Source organism: Salminus brasiliensis, chromosome 9 (genome assembly GCF_030463535.1).
Source record: "Salminus brasiliensis chromosome 9, fSalBra1.hap2, whole genome shotgun sequence".
NCBI lineage: Eukaryota > Metazoa > Chordata > Actinopteri > Characiformes > Bryconidae > Salminus > Salminus brasiliensis.
Genome location: NC_132886.1, coordinates 8848384 through 8868967, shown reverse-complemented (window position 1 = coordinate 8868967; position 20584 = coordinate 8848384). Strand labels below are relative to the sequence as shown.

At 40.8% G+C, this 20584-nt stretch overlaps 1 protein-coding gene across 9 annotated transcripts in view; it reads right to left on the bottom strand.

Moving 5' to 3' along the window:
* Positions 1 to 785: 785 nt before the first annotated feature.
* The window catches only part of LOC140561978 (adhesion G protein-coupled receptor L2-like), a 195573-nt gene continuing 175774 nt past the window's right edge, over positions 786 to 20584 (bottom strand). For 5 of the 9 annotated variants that reach the window (XM_072687297.1, XM_072687293.1, XM_072687295.1 and 2 more), the window contains 2 exons: positions 19313 to 19441; positions 786 to 5112 (listed from right to left, as the gene is read on the bottom strand). In XM_072687297.1, the coding sequence (XP_072543398.1) occupies positions 4184 to 5112; positions 19313 to 19441 (1058 nt within the window). In that variant the 3' untranslated portion in view covers positions 786 to 4183. Of the gene's footprint in view, positions 5113 to 6652; positions 6704 to 19312; positions 19442 to 20584 lie in introns of all 9 variants that reach the window. The other 4 variants (XM_072687298.1, XM_072687299.1, XM_072687301.1 and 1 more) reach the window with 3 other exon arrangements.

Sequence of the window (20584 nt, the reverse complement as noted above, 5' to 3'; positions counted from 1 at the left end):
TATGAAAGGGGAAAGAACAATCTAGAACATTATGAAAGGGGATAAACATTTTAGAACATTATGAAAGGGGAAAGAACATTCTAGAACATTATGAAAGGGGAAGAACATTCTAGAACATTATGAAAGGGGATAAACGTTCTAGAACATTATGAAAGGGGATAAAGATTCTAGAAGAAATGGGAGCAGGGACTTTTTAGAACTTTTTAGAACAGTGGGGATGAGAGAAGAACGTTCTAGAAGATTGTGGAAAGTAGAAAGAACTGCGATTGGTGAAAACACATTGCAGTGCAGTTTGAAGGGGCCGTTTAGAAGGAATGGGACAGGATTGTGTTGAATATCCTGATGAATTACAGCAGCAGAGCGGCTGAAAAGCAGCGTGAGGTTCTGTTAGTTTCTGGAGGTTCCGAGTCCATCAGGGTTTCATGTAGTGCGAGAACGCCGCAAACTGCTCTTCCTTTAATGCCATCGGCGGTTTCCATTTAAGGGGTGCATGCAATCACCCCAGCTCGTGTTTGAATGGGCCTATTGCTTTGAGTAAATGCTCTCCGCCTCATTTGTTCCAGTGTATGTTGTTTTGGAAAACATTACCATATTAATTACCAGCTAATCGACTTAATTAGGTTACTTTGTAATTAAACAGTATAGAATTGATGAGCCAAACTCAGGAATGCATTAATAAAATGCTGCAGGAAGTGTGATTTCCACGTTGCGGCGTGTGTAAAACCATCAACCCGGAACTCGGCAGGTTTTGATGGCATGCGGAATAACATCCATGCATTTGCAAATAGGAAAAAAAATTGTCACATTTATTTGATATCAAACAAGAGTTGAATTTACATCAGCGTCTGACAATGGGCTCCTACAAAAGATTGAAACCAATACAACGGCGCTGTATTCTCACACACTTTCTTTCCAACCTTTTTTTTATTATTATTATTTCTTGGTTTTCCATACTTCATCTAATAAATTATTTAGTGTCAAATGCTGAGATATGTTTTATAAGACATTATGTTGACACACAAAAAAAGGTTCTTTGTCCCCGGCAATTACTGCCAAGCATTTTTACACCAAAATAAATTACATAGAAGTCCAATTCACTCCCAATTTGTGCAAGACGGAACTTTTTTAGGTTGGAAAAAGAAGGAAGAAAGCTTTTTTTCCCTGCACACGTACATTGGCAACAAAAAAAAGAAAAACAAGGAATTTTACTGTTAAAATCCATAACTGATGAAAGCAAATACACTGTTCACAAGTGGAAATGTGAATATGGGCTTCTTTTCATGTCCTCAAAGCTTCTACAATGAGCAAAATGTAAGAAGATCTCACACATTTCAACCCCAAAAAAGTGCAACCCCGTCCCGAAATGTCTCCAATTTCAATGATGGTTGCAATAATCCTTTTTTTTTCTAATTATCTGTTTTTTTAATATTATTTTTCCTTTTTTCCACTTGTGGTACAGCAAAATATATTTTCTTTAGCTGTCATTCTTACAACTGTTACATGTGCAATAGAGAAAATATAAGGCCTGAGTCAGGAGTAGTGGTTCTTTTTCTTTCTTATTGTTCTTCTTCTTCTTTTTTTTTTAAATTCAGTCCAGTCCGTGACATGAGTTGTGGGTCAACCCGCACCCCCTCCCCCCCACGCACTTGCGGGGTCCAAGGGACTGTCCGACGGAAATGTCCCGAGACAGTTCTCGAAGAGTTCTGAAAGACTAGCATGGGTAAAGTTCATGTCTTCTTGTCCATTTTTTTCATTGGAACAGTACAAACAGTACAGGATATCATACAAAGCGATGGCCGGAGCGCGGACAACGCCAGCCTTTCTCACAAACACCTTTTTTTTTTTTGCTCGTCAAGCAGCCTGTGTGCTTTTCCCACCTCAGCGGCCACCATCCCACAGCGGAGTGATTTAAACCGTGCAGATGGCTGGTCCACTTAAAAAAAACACAACAAAAAAACAACAAAAACAAAAAACTAAACAAAACAAGGAGAAGAAAGAAGAACGTCTGCGGGTCTTGGATCATCAGAGAAGCAATAAAACTGTGGCCATAATGAGCACACATGGGCCGACCCCTCGCGCAATGCTGGGCACATAGATTCCAGTCAACTCCAATCGTACATACACGCATACACACACACACACGCACACACACACGCATACACACACACACACGCACACACACACGCATACATACACACATACACAGGCATCAGCAGTCCACTCATCCTTAAAATCAACTAAACTGAAGAAAGGTAAATAAGGCCATGGCACACTGACCCAGCGTTACCCAACAAACGCCAGCATTCGAACAGATTCCAGAAAGAGAAGAACGATCTAGAGCAGAGTGAACTTCAGAAGAGCATCATAGAACATCATGAAAGAGGGGAGAACTTTCTAGATACGTATGAATGTAGAAGAACTTTCTAGAACAGTATAACTAAAGGAGTAGGGGCTTTCTAAATAATAGTGTGGATGTGGGGAGGGGCATTGTAGAACAGTGTGAAGTAAGAAGTTGAGCATTCTAGAACAGTGTGAATGTGGGGAACACTGTAAAATGCTGTGAATGGGAGAAGAACAGTCTAGAACAGTATGAAGAGGGAGAAGAACAGTCTAGAACAGTATGATTTCTGTGTGTAAGAAAAGTATGAATGGGAGAGGGGCTTTCTAGAATAGCATTCTAGGAACTGTGGGAAAACAGCATTCTAGAACAGTATGAATAGGGGGAAGAACATTCTAGAACAGTATACATGAGGAAAGAACATTCTAGAACAGTATGAATAGGGGAAGAACATTCTAGAACAGTATAAATGAGAGAGAAGCCATTCTAGAATAGCATAGATGTAGGAACTCAGCATTCTAGAACAGTATAAATAGGGGGAAGAATGTTCTAGAACAGTATGAATGGGGGAAAAACATTCTAGAACAGTATGAATAGGGGAAGAACATTCTAGAACAGTATGAATAGGGGGAAGAACATTCTAGAACAGTATGAATAGGGGGAAGAACATTCTAGAACAGTATGAATAGAGGGAAGAACATTCTAGAACAGTATGAATGAGAGAGGGGGCATTCTAGAACAGTATGAATAGAGGGAAGAACATTCTAGAACAGTATGAATGAATAGAACAGTATGAATGGGGGAAGGACATTCTAGAACAGTATGAATGAGAGAGGGGGCATTCTAGAATAGCATAGATGTAGGAACTCTAATGTAGAACAGTATGAATAGAGGGAAGAACATCCTAGAACAGTGTGAATGTGGGAAAGAACATTCTAGAACAGTGTGAATGGAAGAGTGTGGATGTAGGGAACAGGGCATTGTAGAACACTATGGCTGCGTCTCAATTGCGTACTACACACTAATACAATAAACACTTTATACTAATCTTAATAGTGCGGGTTCGACAGGTTACTACACTAAATATTATTGTACTAACCCTCTTTGTACTAACAGGAAGTGATTGGACACGTTGCTATGACAACATAAGTCACTGCAAGTTCTCCAGCCTTTGTAGCCTCTCCAGCCACCATTTTTAAAAATAATAATTGTTCCAGGCGTGAGTAGATCCTTCCTTTTCATTTCACATTGCATTATGGAATAAAGGGATAAACGACCGGTTCTGAGTATGCACTGAGGATATTGAGTGTACTCAAACTTTGACACTTTTATCTAGACCACACACTTCATACTCAAAAACTAGTTGGTATTAGTAATTAATATGCAATTGGGACGCACCCTATGACTGGGACGGACATTGGAGAACAGTGTACATATGGAGAATAGCATTAAAGAACAGTGTGAATTTGAGGAAGAACAATCTAGAACTGTGCAAATGGGGGAACACTTTAAAACAGTGTTAAAAGGAGGAGGGCATCCTAGAATATCTCAGATATCACACACAAGTATGGCACACCAACCAAACATTTAGGTTTGCTGGAGAACGCTGGGCTGATGTGCTCTGGCCTTAAAGGAACACTGCATTATTTTTCTAACTAATATGTATCTGTTCTAGTTTCCTAGTACCAAAGAACCATGGACTTGCAGTACACCTAGAATGGAAGAATCTCCTCATTGGCTTCCATTAGAATTGTGGGGTATTCCTTTAAGACTGAACGTGGGGCTTATGAAAACCGTCCGGGGCCGAGAGAAGGAAGGAAGGAGAGAAGGATTGTGAAGAGTTGCTCAGAGGCTGGTAATGAGCTGCATCTGTCCGTCAAGGGCTGGCTCAACCTGGGCCATCTGGCAGGCCTCGGGTGCTCCGGGCCCAATGCAGCCCTCGCTAGTGCCTCGTCTGCCGATGTGGAAATAGGACAGTGGCTGCGCGCCGTCACCGAGGTCCGGCATGCTTTTGTGGCACGGCTCGTCGTTAGCCTCGCTGTGGCTGGAGGAAGAGGAGGGCAAACACTCGTCCTCCTCGTCCTCCTCACCGTCCTGCGGGTAAACGGGTGAGCGCTCGTCCTCTACGGACGAGTCTCTGAGGTTGGGCATGCTGGTGTACAGCGAGTCTCTATTATTACTGGGCGACTGCGTGTTCTCCTCAAGCCCCACCTTTTTTTTCTCCTCGTTTTCCTCCTCCTCCTCTCCTCCATCCCCTCGGTCGCCGTGGCTAACGGCAGGCCGGCGGGGCGCCTGCCTGTTGCCGTACAACAGCGAATGAGTCCGCTGGGGCAGCAGTGGGGCATCCAGGACGTCCCGGTGGTGCGGGTGCAAAAGAAGCTCCAGTGGGGTCGAGCGGTCGGCGGAAGCAGAAGTGGGTGGGGCGGGGGCGTCGGCCACAATGGCATCGTCCTCGCTACCGCTGCTGCTCCCGCTGCACCGCACGGCGTGTCGGGAGGCTACGGCTGGAAACCCCCTGTCCCGGCCCCGGGGGGGAGGAGGCTGGCCCCCGGCCCCACCCCCGCCCCGCGGTCGCAGGTTGTTGTGCACCAGCTCGGAAATGATCATCTTCTCAAAGGCGGCATCGTCCAGGCCCAGCGCGCACTCGGCCGGGCAGCGCAGCACAGGGTCGTCGCACTCCTCGTCCCGCAGAGAGTAGCTGTTGTTAAAGTTGCCATTGAGCGGCAACGTGTCCATGGCGCTGACGTCCCGGCTGTTGCTCAGAGAGTGCTGGCCTGCAAACGAGGCACAAAGAGGGGACACTCAGGAACACAGTACCAACTCTTTATATGCAACATACACACAGCTACATCAGAAACAAACAAATAAATAAATAAAAGTATGGGGTACTGTTGAGGACATATATACAGCACTTAGTCTATTTTGTTGGAAAATACTAACTGGGCCCGGGATCACAACCAAATTATTAAATCCATGGCGGGAGAAGCCCCTATTTGTATGGTAGCAATGCCACTCCATCATATCCTTTCCCTGCCAATACAAGAAGTTCTTTCTGGTATCCAGGATAATGATTTTATCCAGTATATTCAGGATAGCCTGCTCATAGCTAGTTACCATATATTATCTTACAGGTTCTCAACTCCTGGAGAACCCGCCTTGCACATTTTTGTGTTTTCCTGTTGTAACACATTACCTTCAGCTCAGGAAAAGCTTGTTAGTTAGCTGATTAGCTAGATTAGGTGTGTTGGGAGCAGAATAAACACTAAAATGTGCAGGGCGAGGTGGTTCTCCAAGACCAAGGTCGTAAAGCTACTCCCACTTACAGAAGCAGGTCTTATACTAGTCCTCAGGGACCCCCAAATGGTCCCCATTTTTGCTCTATGTATTGTGAGAACAAAACTCTGGACTGCCTGAGGGGCCCTGTTTGAGAAGCACTGGTCTTTAGATAGATATGTCTGAAGAAATCAGATAAAACTGGCAGTAAATGTTGTTTGAGTTAATGTTGGTTATTTAATAAAGGAGACAACAGAAGCTCATGCTATACAGAGCAGTGGTTCTCAAAGTGCTCCTCAAGAACCTCAGATAGTCCACATTTTTTCTTCTAGACTATGAAACAAAAGCAAAGGGGTTCAATCCTGTTTGGTGCGATGTAGACCTTTAAGCACCATCCATTGAGAAGAAGCAGGACAAATGGTCTTTGAGTTAAAGGAACCCCTTTATAGAGGTATAGATGAAAAAAGGATCGGTTGAGAACTGCTGGGTTATAAAGTAGATTTACTGACTGTACATAATATGCATAATATTAATGAAATGGCTGTAATAATAATAATAATAATAATAATAGAAAGGTTTTATGAAATGGAGTTAGTGAGGCATTGCACCTCTAACGGCCAGGCCTGCAACTAATGAAAGTAATTGCACTATAATGTCCTCAACAGTGTGTCAATGGGGGGAGGAGAGCAGCCATTAAACCTTTAAAATGCACACACATAATGCATGTAGTCACATGTAAAAGCAAGCTGCCACTGTCAATGATCATCAGACAAACAGAAAACCAGGAGAGGCAAAGAACGAGGAAAATGGCTCATGAACCATCTGAAGAAGAAATGAAAGCATGGTCATGATGCACACACAGCCATTTCAGCCCATGGATTCCAGTCAGCCCTGACCACGAACACACATACGCACAGGCTTACCCACATCCAGACATACGCACATACACATACTCACACACAAACACACACACACACACATACACTCGGGCAGGCAGGCATGCGGGCGTGCAGGCGGGTGAGGTGAGGTGCAACAACTCACTTTGCCACCACTCACATTATGTGTGTCTGCTCAGGCTAGCTGGCCTGAGAACTGCCGGCCGTGCCAAAAGAAAAGTGAAACAACGGCGTTGTTTTAAAAATCGCAGCAATGATAAACAAGTGAGAAACAGCAAAAAAGAAAGCTTTCAAACTCTGTGGCCCTGAATTCAGTCCATCCAGTCCACTGTTTTCTTCCTCGAATATGGAAAATGTCCATATTTAAACAGCCAATAGGTGAAACCATGGTTACTATAACACTTTTCTCATATGCTGTCATATTCGATACCCTTCATTGTAAAGCAATTACAACAAGTAAATTACTTGTGTAATTACTGAGTTTGTGCAGAGGATCACTTCTCTTCTGATGAGGTGGCGTTACCTTTTTTTCCTTTTTTTATTAAAACAAAAAGATTATTTCTGTACGGGAATTGAATTATTCCAGTCCTAATGGGCCTCCTCAACATAAAACACATTTTGTGGATAAATGACACAATTCTTAAATATAAATAACACATTTAACTCCAAATAATTTGTCCCCTCATGTCCCATAATAAATGAATGTGGATGAGTACGATCAATAAAACATGGATCTCCATATGGAGCTGAGTGGAGCAGGCCCCCTTTCATTGCATTATTACTTCCTTCATTACTCATCACTTAGTTCATTTAATTAACGAGCGCCGGATGGCTGAATTCAGGATATGGCGTGTGTAAGGCTACAGCAGCAGGCAGTCACAGTCTCTCTCACTCTCTCTCTTTCTCTCTCACTCACTCTCTCTAGCAGCCCCTCTAGCAGTCTGGGTGAGTGTTTCAACATCTACAGTATATCCACTTTCTCAGGCCTGGATTAGGCCTAGGCCAAGACTAATAAGGAATTTGAACCATTATACTGTAGTAAAATCAAAAACATGAACTCCACAGAACAGAGTTGGGCATCGGGAGGCAGAGCCCAACACAGTTTGCTGGTTTTCTTGCTCTAACAGGACCTAGACTAAACCTGGCAATTAACAGGTGAGGTGAACCAGGTGTGCTGTACCAGGAAAAGCACAAAACTGTGCAGGAACCCGGTCCTACAGGACCAGAATTGCCCACCCCTGTCATACAATATCATTTTATAGAGTTATTGGTCATTCATACAGCAAACCTCAGAGGCAAAAGCAGTGAAAATCAAAAGAACAGATTCTAAACTCTCCATCAAAACCATTTGACCCTGTAAGCTGAATCTAGATATGACATATTAAACAGCCAACTACGGAACAAATGATGTAATTACATAATTGCATTTCATCCGTATGGAGCTGAGTGGAGCAGACCCCCTTTCATTACAGTGATCATTACTTTCTTCATTACTCATCACTGATCAGTGCATTTAGATCAGTGGTTCCCAACCCTGGTCCTGGAGGACCCCCTGCCCTGCACATTTTAGTGCTTTTCTGCTCTAACACACTACCTTCAGCTCAAGGCCTTGTTAATTAGCTGATTAGCTGGGTGGTGTGTATTGGGAGCAGGGTAAACACTACAATTTGAAGGGCATACTATCCAGAGACCACAGATTTGTATCTTTCTATCTATCTATAACTATCTATCTATCTATCTATATATATATATCTATATCTATATCTATATATATATATATATATATATACACACACATAAAGATATTTCACCTGCGAGACCTCATATTTCCCCTGCTTTAACGTATTTGCAATTACTCAGATTAAGACCGTTTTCACTGTTTTTCACATTTAAATGACTGAATAATAATCCCAAGGATGTGATAAAACTCACAGAGCTTAAACATACTTTAAGCTTAAACATACTTTAAAACAGACAGATTTTTAATTATATGCAAATGTTCGTTTAAATTCCCTATGCTTTCCTTCCCATTCAAGGACTGGTGTTTTATTAAAGGCCTATCGAGGGACAGACAGTGCAAATAAATGTTAGGAGCCATATGTTGTGGTATCAAGACTATTCACTGTAGGCATCCTATCTGAATATCTGCCCCAATTAGGGTAACATTGAAAAAAAACTGACAGAGACATCTAAGGGAAACACTACAACACATCTTTATTTAACAACACTAATACACAACATGTGTGCATTTTTAATATTATTTAATTGCAGGTTTTATATAAGCCTATATGTTATCTTCTGTGTCTCTCCCTGCACTGTATATGATGTCTTTATTTTATAAGTATTCAAAAAATGCCCAAATAAGCAAAACTAAACTAAATTTAGACACAGATTTACATTTTCAATGTAATTTTAACCTCTTAAGCCCTTAACACAGAAGTGTTACACAAAATTATTACAAAAGTATTACAAAAAATATATATATATATTCCCTCCTATATCGTATAAGCAAATAACTCGGACAGTTTACATAGTTTTCCACACAATTACTGAACCATAATCCTTAGGATGTAATAAAACTCATTTGAGAGTTTAAGAGATTAAAACATACTTCAACTTTTTAATTACATGTACATTTTCCTTTAAAATTCTAATTCTTAATTCTTCATTTCTTATCCATTTGGGCAATGCTGTGTATTAAAGGCCTATCTAAGGACTGACATTGCAAATAAATGCTATGAGTCATGCTATCAGACTATTTACTGTAGGTATCTGACTATCTGCCCCTATTTAGGAAACACAGTACCTTAAACACAAGGGCTTGTTAATTAGCTGATTAGCTGGATCGTGTGATGGGAGCAGAGACCACATTCACACTTCTACACCATTCTTTTGTCTTGTACATTATATTCTGTTTTCTTTACATTATACAATTAGTCCAAATTTTCACCTTTTCTCTTAATTGTGTGATGCCTATTATATAAGCCTCTATATTCTTGATTAAACATAAATTAGATCATTTTAAAGATAAATCTAACCTTCAAAACTCCAAAACTCCGAGCATTAACAGTTTGCATTGTTTTCCACATAATTACTAATTCATAATCCTAAGGATGTAATAAAACTCACTTAAGAGCTTAAGAGATTAAAATGCACTTGCAAAAAAATGGATTTTTAATTAAATGTACATTTCCCTTTTTATTTATTTTATTATTTTTTTTACCTTCAATTCTTACCCATTTGTGGACTGGCATTCTAATAAAGGCCTATTTTATGGTATCCGAGTATTCATGGTAGGGATCCTATCTAAATATCTGGTCCTATTAAGTAAACACTGGACAAAATAGGGAAACACCACTAGCATTGTAATTTAACCACACCAGGCTTAACCCAGGCGTGAGAAACTGTCCCACAGTCGAATAACAAGCATGGGAGGCCTAGCAGTGTTTAAAAAAAAAAAAACAAGCCCAAAAGAGTCCAGTTTCAAACAGTCATATATATGGATCCCCATGTGCAGGTGATGGAGAATGAAAAGGCAATGTAAACAGGAGTGGATGAGAAGAAGGATGGGGAAGTGGGGGGGAGGGAGGGGGGCAACAGAGCCAGGAAAATTGAGAGGGCGAGCGAGGCGCAGGATGAGAAAGCTGCACGCTGTATCGACTGGCTGCTCCACTTCACGGCCCGCATAGGATAGGATTTAAGTCGCTCTAATTTGAACACAAATGGGTGTGAGATTGCAGCAAAAGAGAGAAAGAGAGAGAGAGAGAGAGATGGTGAGAGAGGGGGAGAGAGAGAGTGAGAGAGATGGTGAGAGAGTGAGAGAGAGAAGAGGGAGGAAAGAAAGGAGGGGGAGAAAAAAAAAATCCATCGGTGTTGTAGTGTGACACGCCGCAGCCGAGATAAGAGACGTCTCCTTTGTAGACGGAGAGAAGAAACTAAAAACAGACATCAAACGAGTTTAGCTGGAGGGGAGGGTGGGGTGAAGGGGAGAAGGGCCGAGCGAGGGTGGTGGTGGTGGTGTTGGAGGAGGGGAGTGGCGGGCAGTGAAACACGGCTACTGCCAGGATTATTTTGCACTTGTTTATGCATCAGCAGACGTTGTAATCCAGACAGGTATTGTCTGGAGAGTCCGACAGATCTGTGTAGAACGCAAGTGGACGTGTCACCTCCTCCCACTCACGCTACGCCAGCAAGGCGTCACCGCAGGACGAGGCTTTAGCTGTGCCCCAGTTACTCGCTACTAAATACCATCAAACACATCCTGTAAGATGTGGCCCGGTTACAATGCATAGTATCCACATTCTGCACTGTTTTGCACTAAGAGGAGGCGATGAAGTGACGTTGCTATGCCAACGCATGTCTCATCAACCTTGTAGAAACGGCAGGAAGACAGAAACGGCATTGACTTGCAAGAGGTGGGCCTCACTTTCAAGGTATTTCATTTCCCCTGCTTTTGTAATTAGGCCTTCATCAAACCCGGGTGTAGCTTACAGCAGACCTGTAATGAGGATAAAGGAACCGCGTCAGGTTGTGGTCCATTTCAGCAGATGTTCACTTGTTAGCTTATTCACTATTCACTACCTAGAGCTTTCCATCTATTTTTATATTCGTTATGTATGATTTATGGCGCACACACTATATAGTGCAATGTTCCTCTAATAGGAAGTGGCTCCAGCTTCCAAAACTGAGGCAGTGCTGTACTGTACCAGGCTTAGGGATGCGCTGAGATGGGAACTGTGCTGATATTTACACATTTATTAAATGTATATTTTAGCTCATATTGAAGCTTAAACTGGCAACCCTTATACCAAATGACCAGTAACTGGTAGCAGCACAGCACAGCTTTGCAGTTTGCATTATTAGTCTGCAATAACTGTTTAGTGCCGGTGACTGAGGCTGTGTCTCCTTTGGCTTTGAAAAACGACACTGAAATGCCTCCTGAATGGCTGTTATTTTCAAAATAGCAGCCTACTCTCTATTTGCTACTGCAGAAAAGTAGCACACGGCATGATTCAAATAAACCATTTCCTACATTATGCGTTTAGTCATCATACTAGGAGTCGTATTCTGAGGCGTAAACACCACTGAAAACCTCCTGCTAACCACCTTGACCATGTCAAGTGTCCACAGCGCTCTAAACCGTGGCTTTATCTTCTCCAGTACTGCTGCTGCTGACAGCTGATCCCAAAGGAGGGCTGAAATATGTTTTCCTAGCATGTCGCCGTCATTGACTTATTAATTAAGACGGCACGTTGTAATTAGCGTATCCGTGTTAAATTTAGTGCTGTCCACTTATGTGGCCCTGAGCTGACCTATCGATGACAGGATGACTATCAGTTATGGGTAACACAGTAAACCAAAAGAGTCACTATTGCAATCACTATTGCACTAATGCACTAATGCAAAGTAGCTGAACTGAAACACAGTGCACTACTGTAATGATGCAGAATTCAAAAGTATACTAAAATACTATATTAGAGTGACATCCCAAAAGAGGATCAACTTAAAAGAACAACTCAAAAAAGTGCACTATTGTAAAGTAGCTGACCACAAACATAGTGCATTATTATAAAGTAGTGGGCCTTAGTGCACTGTTGTAAAATGGTGTTCAACAGAGTGCACTGTACTGGAACTAAAACAAGACAAAAATAGTGCACTTCTTGTACAGTAGCAAACCTCAAAAGTAGTGCACTGTTGTACAGTAGCAAACTTCCAAAGCAGTGCACTGTTGTACAGTAGCAAACCTCAAAAGTAGTGCACTGTTGTACAGTAGCAAACTTCTAAAGCAGTGCACTATTGTACAGTAGCAAACTTCTAAAGCAGTGCACTATTGGTTAGTAGCAAACTTCTAAAGCAGTGCACTATTGGTTAGTAGCAAACTTCTAAAGCAGTGCACTATTGGTTAGTAGCAAACTTCTAAAGCAGTGCACTATTGGTTAGTAGCAAACTTCTAAAGTAGTGCACTATTGGTTAGTAGCAAACTTCTAAAGTAGTGCACTATTGGTTAGTAGCAAACTTCTAAAGCAGTGCACTATTGGTTAGTAGCAAACTTCTAAAGTAGTGCACTATTGGTTAGTAGCAAACTTCTAAAGCAGTGCACTATTGGTTAGTAGCAAACTTCTAAAGTAGTAAAGGATAAAGGTGCACGTATTTGTCACTGTACAGTGTACAGCGAAATGTGTCCTCCGCATTTAACCCATCTGGTAGTGAACACACACTCACACACACACACACACACACACACACATGTGTGTTAGGGGCAGTGAGTACACACACACACCCAGAGCAGTGGGCAGCCAACTCCAGCGCTCGGGGAGCAGAGAGGGTAAAGGGCCTTGCTCAAGGGCCCAACAGTGGCAGCTTGCCGAGCCCAGGAATCGAACCCACAACCCTGTTATCGATATCCTGGCGCTCTAACCGCTGAGCCACCACTGCCCCATAGTATAGTGCACTATTGGTTAGTAGCAAACTTCTAAAGTAGTGCACTATTGGTTAGTAGCAAACTTCTAAAGTAGTGCACTATTGGTTAGTAGCAAACTTCTAAAGCAGTGCACTATTGGTTAGTAGCAAACTTCTAAAGTAGTGCACTATTGGTTAGTAGCAAACTTCTAAAGCAGTGCACTATTGGTTAGTAGCAAACTTCTAAAGTAGTGCACTATTGGTTAGTAGCAAACTTCTAAAGTAGTGCACTATTGGTTAGTAGCAAACTTCTAAAGCAGTGCACTATTGGTTAGTAGCAAACTTCTAAAGTAGTGCACTATTGTACAGCAGTGCACGTCAAAAAAGTACCCTTCTTGCAAGATAATGACCTTCGAAATTACAAAGTAGCGGAATTCAGAACTAGTGCACTCTTGTACAGTAGTAGATTTCAACATAGTGCTCAATGGTGAAATGAGCTTTCAGAAGAGAACAACTGTAAAGTGGTGGACTTAAAAAAGTAGAGAACCTAGCACAGTATTTTTAGTAGTGCAGCTCAAAAAAGCTGCCATAACTTAAATCTAGATTAAAATAAAATTGCAATTGACCTAAGTTTAGAGCGCAAGAGCTGTGGCTAAGTACATCACGCATTGTTCCGGCCTCTGTGAGCTACAGCGGAAGCCATTAGCACGGTAGCGCGTCGTGCTTTAGGCATGCATGCGTGGAAGGATTGCTCAGGTTGGAATTCCTACTGCAGCCCCCTCATCTTCCTCCAACCCTGGCACATGCAGACGCAAAGCTCTGGAGATATGAGAGGTGGTTAGCAAAAGGCCTAAAGACACAAAACACGAAGCCAATGTTAACCAAAGCATGAGACACTGAGGGTTATACGGACGTTTAACTAGCTGATCATGACGGGATAGAAATAGACTAACTTGTAAATACTGGAAAAACAAAACTGACCAAAATCTGCAGTGAAGATATGCAATGCTACGCTAAAGATGCTCAATGCTAAAGTGCTGCAAGATGGCTGTGTGCTGTTCATTGCACTTCCCTTCTTCCTTAAGAGAATCTCAAGATCAAAGATGTGAAAGTCAAAGGCACCTATTTATTCTGCGGCCTGCATTTAAAACGACTTGAAATAACATGAAAGCGGCTTAATCAGATATAATGAGTGACTCAGACGCAGTGAATGAAACTCTTGTCTGATTAGCGCAGAACAGCAGAAGCGCTCGCCACCTGCTAGTTTCTCTGACAGGGCAAGCCCTTCTTATCTGCCTGCCATTCCTCTGTGGGACCGCCGAACTGCCGAGATTGCTGGCGCCCCATACTGAGCGAACACGAGCGTTTGAGGATTATTACTCATTTCTTTGGTGTCATCGGAACATGGAAATGCCGGTTGCGCTCATTTGTAATCTGCACTGCCTAAACGCTGTGTGTGTAAACTGCCTGTCAAATATTTGGGGGACCCCAAGCCTTCTGAAACTTTTTAACCATGTAAATGACTGGGAGCTGTCGGAGAGGCTCTTCAGGCTTCAGGCCTCCATTCCTCAGTCCTATAACTTAGGGCAAGCCAGTCTGTCTGCATAGTCTATACAGATGTTTTACTCACTGTTTCAAGTTGGCAGTGCACGTTTCTTAATAATTATTATTAAAAATAGTAAAATGGTGGTAAATTCAAAAAGTTGTAGATATAAATACATGTAAATTCGCCATAGAAACCATTTCTTGAGTATTTTAAGTTGTTTTTGATATGTAAATAGTAAGCGTGTGACTATGACTGGGGTTAAAAAAATGCTTAGATGTGGTTTTATAAGCATATTTACAACCCTGTTATTTTGCATTTAAAACATGCTGATTTTACTCTTATGATGGAAAAAAAATTATAAGCTCTGATATTATTATTGGCTGATTTATGTTACCAAGTCAATTCACAGCCACATAGCCTAGCCTAGCTTAACTAAGGACTGTAACAAGAACCAGTCCAGTCCATTCAGCACAGTGTGCAGTTAGCTAGCTATAGAGATTGAAGTGTAGGGTCTAGTAGAATTAGCTTTCAGCCTAGCACGCCCGACTAGCACCCAGCGCTATGTGTATTTAGATGTTATATGTATTTGGATAATGATTATAAGATATTCTCATAAATTTCTCTTATTCTTAAAATACATTTCAGGTCATTTTTGTCTCTCAACACTTTCCTATTAAACCACTGCTTCAAACCAGCTTTCAGCCAAAAGAGTTTCTGACAATTCAGACAATTATTCAGACAACATTTCTTGACTGAAAGTGTTGAGGCTAAATATAATCAAAGTATTATCACATTTAGCAGAGGCCTTTTGGTGTTTTTTAAACTAATTCTCAGAGATGGAAGAATTGAGACCAAATCTGTAATCAGTGACCGACCAATAATTTAGCAGATCCTGAGAGTTGGTCAGATCACATGATCCATATTTTGCTAGTTGTTTGCTAGTTTGCAGTTCTGCTGGCATGATCAGTATCCAGTATAGCCCCGGTATTGGGCCCCAAAACTATCATTATTATTATTTTTATTATTATTATTACTATTATTATTATTAATAATAATAATAATAATAATAACTGTTAAACAACTATATTTTTTACACATTTTACATGTTACATGTTTATGTATCAAAATTGACAGAAATGTACATGGAAAATATTGTACATTAGCACAGACTCAATTCCCACAGTGGTGCTTCATTAGAAATCATTAAGAATTAAGTGTGTGGGACAGTGCAGCCTAATGCCTAATTAACAGCCTGATGCAAAAGTCTGAGAACCCCTCAAGTGGCACATTTTATTTTATTTATTAAAAACACAGAATGGTCCATCTCTTCTAATTCCTATTCTTATTTGTCCTTACAGGTCTATTCTTATTCTTATTTTTCTTTTGTTATTATTGTTAATAATAAAGATGAAACTGTTCATTCTCTTAGCTTTACATATTTAACACATTTGACATGTTTATGTATCAAAATTGACAGATGAAAAATATAGTAAATCCGCACTGACCCACAATTCCGGGCAGTGTTTACAGTCTTATGCAAACATTTCTAACTTTTTTTGACTGAATTTTAAAAATGGAACAAAACACACTGTGCTGTGTACCTCTGCATTAGCCAGATTTAATGCTTAATCTTAATGTCATATTAAATTATGCTAATGAGCAGTGTTTGTGTTTTGGAATGTGCAGACATGTCTCTGCGTAGGATCTTGGATTTTAAACTTATTTAAACTTAGAAAATCAACTAAACATGGGATTTGACCTGAGCTTTCCGCATTAGCCTGTATATATATACACTGATAAACACGCACTGGGCTGCTGTGTCCAGATCTCAGCGGTTGGTCTTTCTTGGAGAGCTCAGCACAGAACAGTCTCAGTGACGGCCTGCCGTCTACACGAATCCTCTTACGGCAGGAACACGTGGAAAAAAGAGGCTCGGAGTTAATTTGGTATGTTCTAGTAGGCTTGTTTCTTGTCCCCTGAGTGGGCATTAGCAAGTGATGTGAGTGACAGCAGCCATTGAGCTGTGTGAATACTCCATCACACACTGAAAAATAGCCCTGTCTGTCCTTGTGAGAGGAAAAATTCATACTAGCCTATATGCCTGTCTTATTGCCAGAGCGGTGATTAGCTCCGTGTCTGTCCATGACAAGTGACGTGATGGAAACCGCTTCATGAAACATACACAGACGCATCCAGCTGCCTTCTGCTTTCTCTTTCTCCTTTCATGTGTCTTTTCTGTTTGCAGACTAAACGCGCAGAGCCCCGAGGAGTGCTCTTAATTACACGTACGCAACATTCCGCATGTCCAAAAAACTCTGAAGAGCTCACAACATAATCGCCGTCTGTCAGGCCTTCCTAAAATCCATTCTCTCTGTATGACCTCCTTTATTTTCCTCCTGTCTCTCCCTTCATCTCTCCTTCTTTCTCCCTCTCTCCCTCTCCCTCTCTCTCCATCCCCATCAATTCATTGAGAGACGCTGCCAGATGCGACTGTCAGGTTAGCGGCGGCCGATGGAACATTTCTGCGGCGGTTAAAGCTGTTTGCTTCTGCTGGATTTTTGAGGGAAGGGCATGTGTTATGCAGAGAACTCCCCATGAATGCCATTCACGGCTCCGCTATGGCCACGGGAACAATGCAAGTCGGCGAGGGAAAAATAACAGCCCATCTGTGCATTAGCATGAGCATGGCGTGGCAGTTGCAACATGACAAAAAAAGACCTGACTTCAAGATCAGACTGGATTGAGCAGTACAAAGCCAACGCAAATGCTAACATTTTGCTAACATTTAATAGACAATGAGAAAATTCAATTCTTAAATGTATGTTTATACTGCATATTGTTGCTGTCACACAAAAATCTCCAAACACTTCTTAACTTTTAATGGAAGTCTAAGTAAAAAGATTTCAATCCAAGTCATTTTGGAGCATTTCTATTGGTCCATTTATCATGAAATTGTGATAGAATGTAAAGAATGACTGGCAGATTCAAATTATAAATTATTTTATAACAATGTATAATAATAAATTAAATGTTACATTGTGCAACAATATAATAAGGGTGTAATTATGAACAAATATATGAATTTAAATATGATAAAGTTCATTTTATAAATTTGTACATTAAAAAAATAAAAGCAAACAAGCGAGAGTAAGAACGTGAGCGCAATTACTGACGTTATATATAAACATTATCTTTACAGCCATTGGCAGGAACATAGATTCTGTGCTGTTCTTACTAGATGTTGGTGATAAGAACTAGATGACATCACGTTTACATACATCATTGCTGTTTTTACAGTAAAAAACCTTTAGATTCTGATTATGGCAAAAAGTGAAAAACCCCCCTCAAGATACATTTTGCAACAATATAACAGGAGTGTAATTATAATTTTACATTTTTTTCATTACAGAAATAAAAGTGAACTAGAGTGACAGTGAAAGGCTCCAGTCACAGAGGAACTGAATTACTGACTTTATATATAGTATAATCTACAGAGTCATTGGCAGGACTTTGCATCCTGTGCTGCTCTTACTGGATGTTGGTGATGAAAACTAGATGAAAATTGGAAACTTCGCTGTGTTGGAAGCTCTTGCTGTTTTTATAGAAGGAAACTTTTAATGGAAGTCAGTGAAAGATTTTTGTCCAATTTTGTTTGGAGCATTTCTATTGGTCCATTCATCAGAAAATTCATCATGCCACCATGTAAAAATGGCAAAAAAGGGTCAAATCGAGATTCAAGATAGACATTTTTGCGTGACAGTGACCACAATCATGACCATGAATATCATGAAAATCATTTTTTTGGGGGGCAGAATGACGACAACAAAATATAACAAAACAAAAAATAATAACAATAATGGTTTAAAATCTAGTTTTATTTCTTTTCTTTTTTTTTGGAGGGGGGGTCATAATTATACAAACAGGGTAAAAAATATACATATAGCACATCTAATATGTGGTTATATGTCCCTTAGAAAGTTGCTAATATTAAGTCCTTACCTCAAATATGTGGACTGTGTTTAAACGTTGGGTCCATGCCAGGAAGCCCAAAAAAAATAAAAAAAATAAATAATAATCTGTGAACTTGGCAGCATCAATTCGGTCAAAAATCCAGCCAGAATTCTGCCAGAAGCTTGTTGATGGCTACCAAATACGTCTAGTCAAAGTGCAACTTTCTAAGAGACATGTAAACAAGTATTTTTATGCATGCTGTATGCATATTTTGACCCTGTGTTTCATTTCGAACCCTGTGTTGATTTCAGAAACCCTAAAAAAAATCAAACTTAGAAATTAAAATGAGAACAAATCTCATTTTTGTTGAAGGACAAATATTGGCATGGCACTGCATGACGCCCATAATATGTGTATGTAAACGTCCAACTCTAAATGTTTCTGTAAATATAAAAAAAGCTCCAGGATAAATAATAGAATTGGAGGAAATGGAAAAGTGGACACGCGGGATGGAGAGGGGTGGTCCATGCAGCATTTCTCTGCAGTAAAAAAATTCTACATAGTCTCTGAAGATAAACTTCAAAGGAGGTAAACACAGGAAGATGAGGAAGAATGAAGCAAAAGTATTGCAACGGAACCTGCAATGCTGTTCATGATCCGCAAGGAAAAAATAATAAATAAATAAATACATAAATAAATAAAAAAATAAAAAAATGAACCCAGTTCAGTTCATCTAAAAAACACTAGCTTTCCTCCAACCTCACACAACCAGGAAGCCAAACAAAAACCCACCCAGACCCTCTATGCACTGTCTCACACACACATACACACACATACACACACACACACACACACACATGGCATCACAGCTTCTTTTCCATGCAGAAAGAGGAGGAGAGCGTGGGGCACCTGGTGAGTGGAAGACGGGCGGGGAGGGTGTGTTACACACGATGGTTTCGGCCAGCAGGTTATTATAGGGGTTATTAGTGTCGTGTGCTCGGAGGAGGGGGTTAGTTAACAGATAGTTGCCAGTCATTCCTGCAGGAGGGAAAAAAAGAGGACAAGGAAGAGGAGAGGAGAGGGAAAAGGACGACAAGGGGAAAGTGGGAGGAGGGGAAAAAGAGAAGGAATTAAAAAAGGAGAAGGAATTCTTAGATAGCATTAAAACCCACACACACACACACACACACACACACCTTATTTTATTTTTTCCAGACAGGATTAAACTGCAATTCAGAAGTGTTTTCCTGCCAGCATCTAATTATAAAGCAGGATTATATTTGATCTACCTAGAATAAAACGATGACTAGAGGATAAATGGACACACACACACACACACACACACACACACACACAGACGAATGCTCATCCACAGAACCCTGAACACAATCAGTGCACATTGTCCTGCATTCTGTCCTTATCCTTTAAAGAATACTCCACTCAGTGCAAAATGGTGCTTCTGCTGTATTTCTATGGTATTTACTGTAATACTGTGTAATATGTTGTAAATATGTCAGCTGTGTCGACCCCACACTACAGCATATAAAGCTCTGTAATGGGATCCTGCTGAAGTTGCTGAAGTAAGTAGAGTAAATGGACTGCAGATGATGATGATGATGATGACCATGTTCCCGTGTCTCCCGCACTCACAGTGATAAACACCTGCTATTGAAAAAAAACATTTCCTCTATAAAAGAATGGCAGCAGTCGAGCAGAATGGCTCCAAGGCCTGCTCCGAAGCCGAGCCAATGGAAGCGCAGCTGTCTGAGACACTATGATGAATGTGCGCATTATCGCTACATTTGTTATGGGTTTAAACATTATTAAAAGGCTACCTCTGAGCTGAACTCCGAAACGCTGCCAATTGCAGCGATTCCTGGCTAGGACTTTAAGGACACACGGATACAATCAATAATAACTCAAGTTTCAAGGGACCAAATACACACTGCTTTGCTTTTTATTTGGTGTTTGTTCACATTTGTGAGGGTATAAGCGGCATAAACAATCATCATTCATTTGTACATGACCATTTGTCAGCCTGTCTAAATAAAGTAAATATGGTGGGTTTTGATACTCTGCCCTCAGTGATATATCATCACCATCTCACTAAAACCGTGTCAGTTTTGGCCGTTTTCAGCTTTGGGCATAATCTGAATCTGGCTGTTGTTCTTTATATTGTTT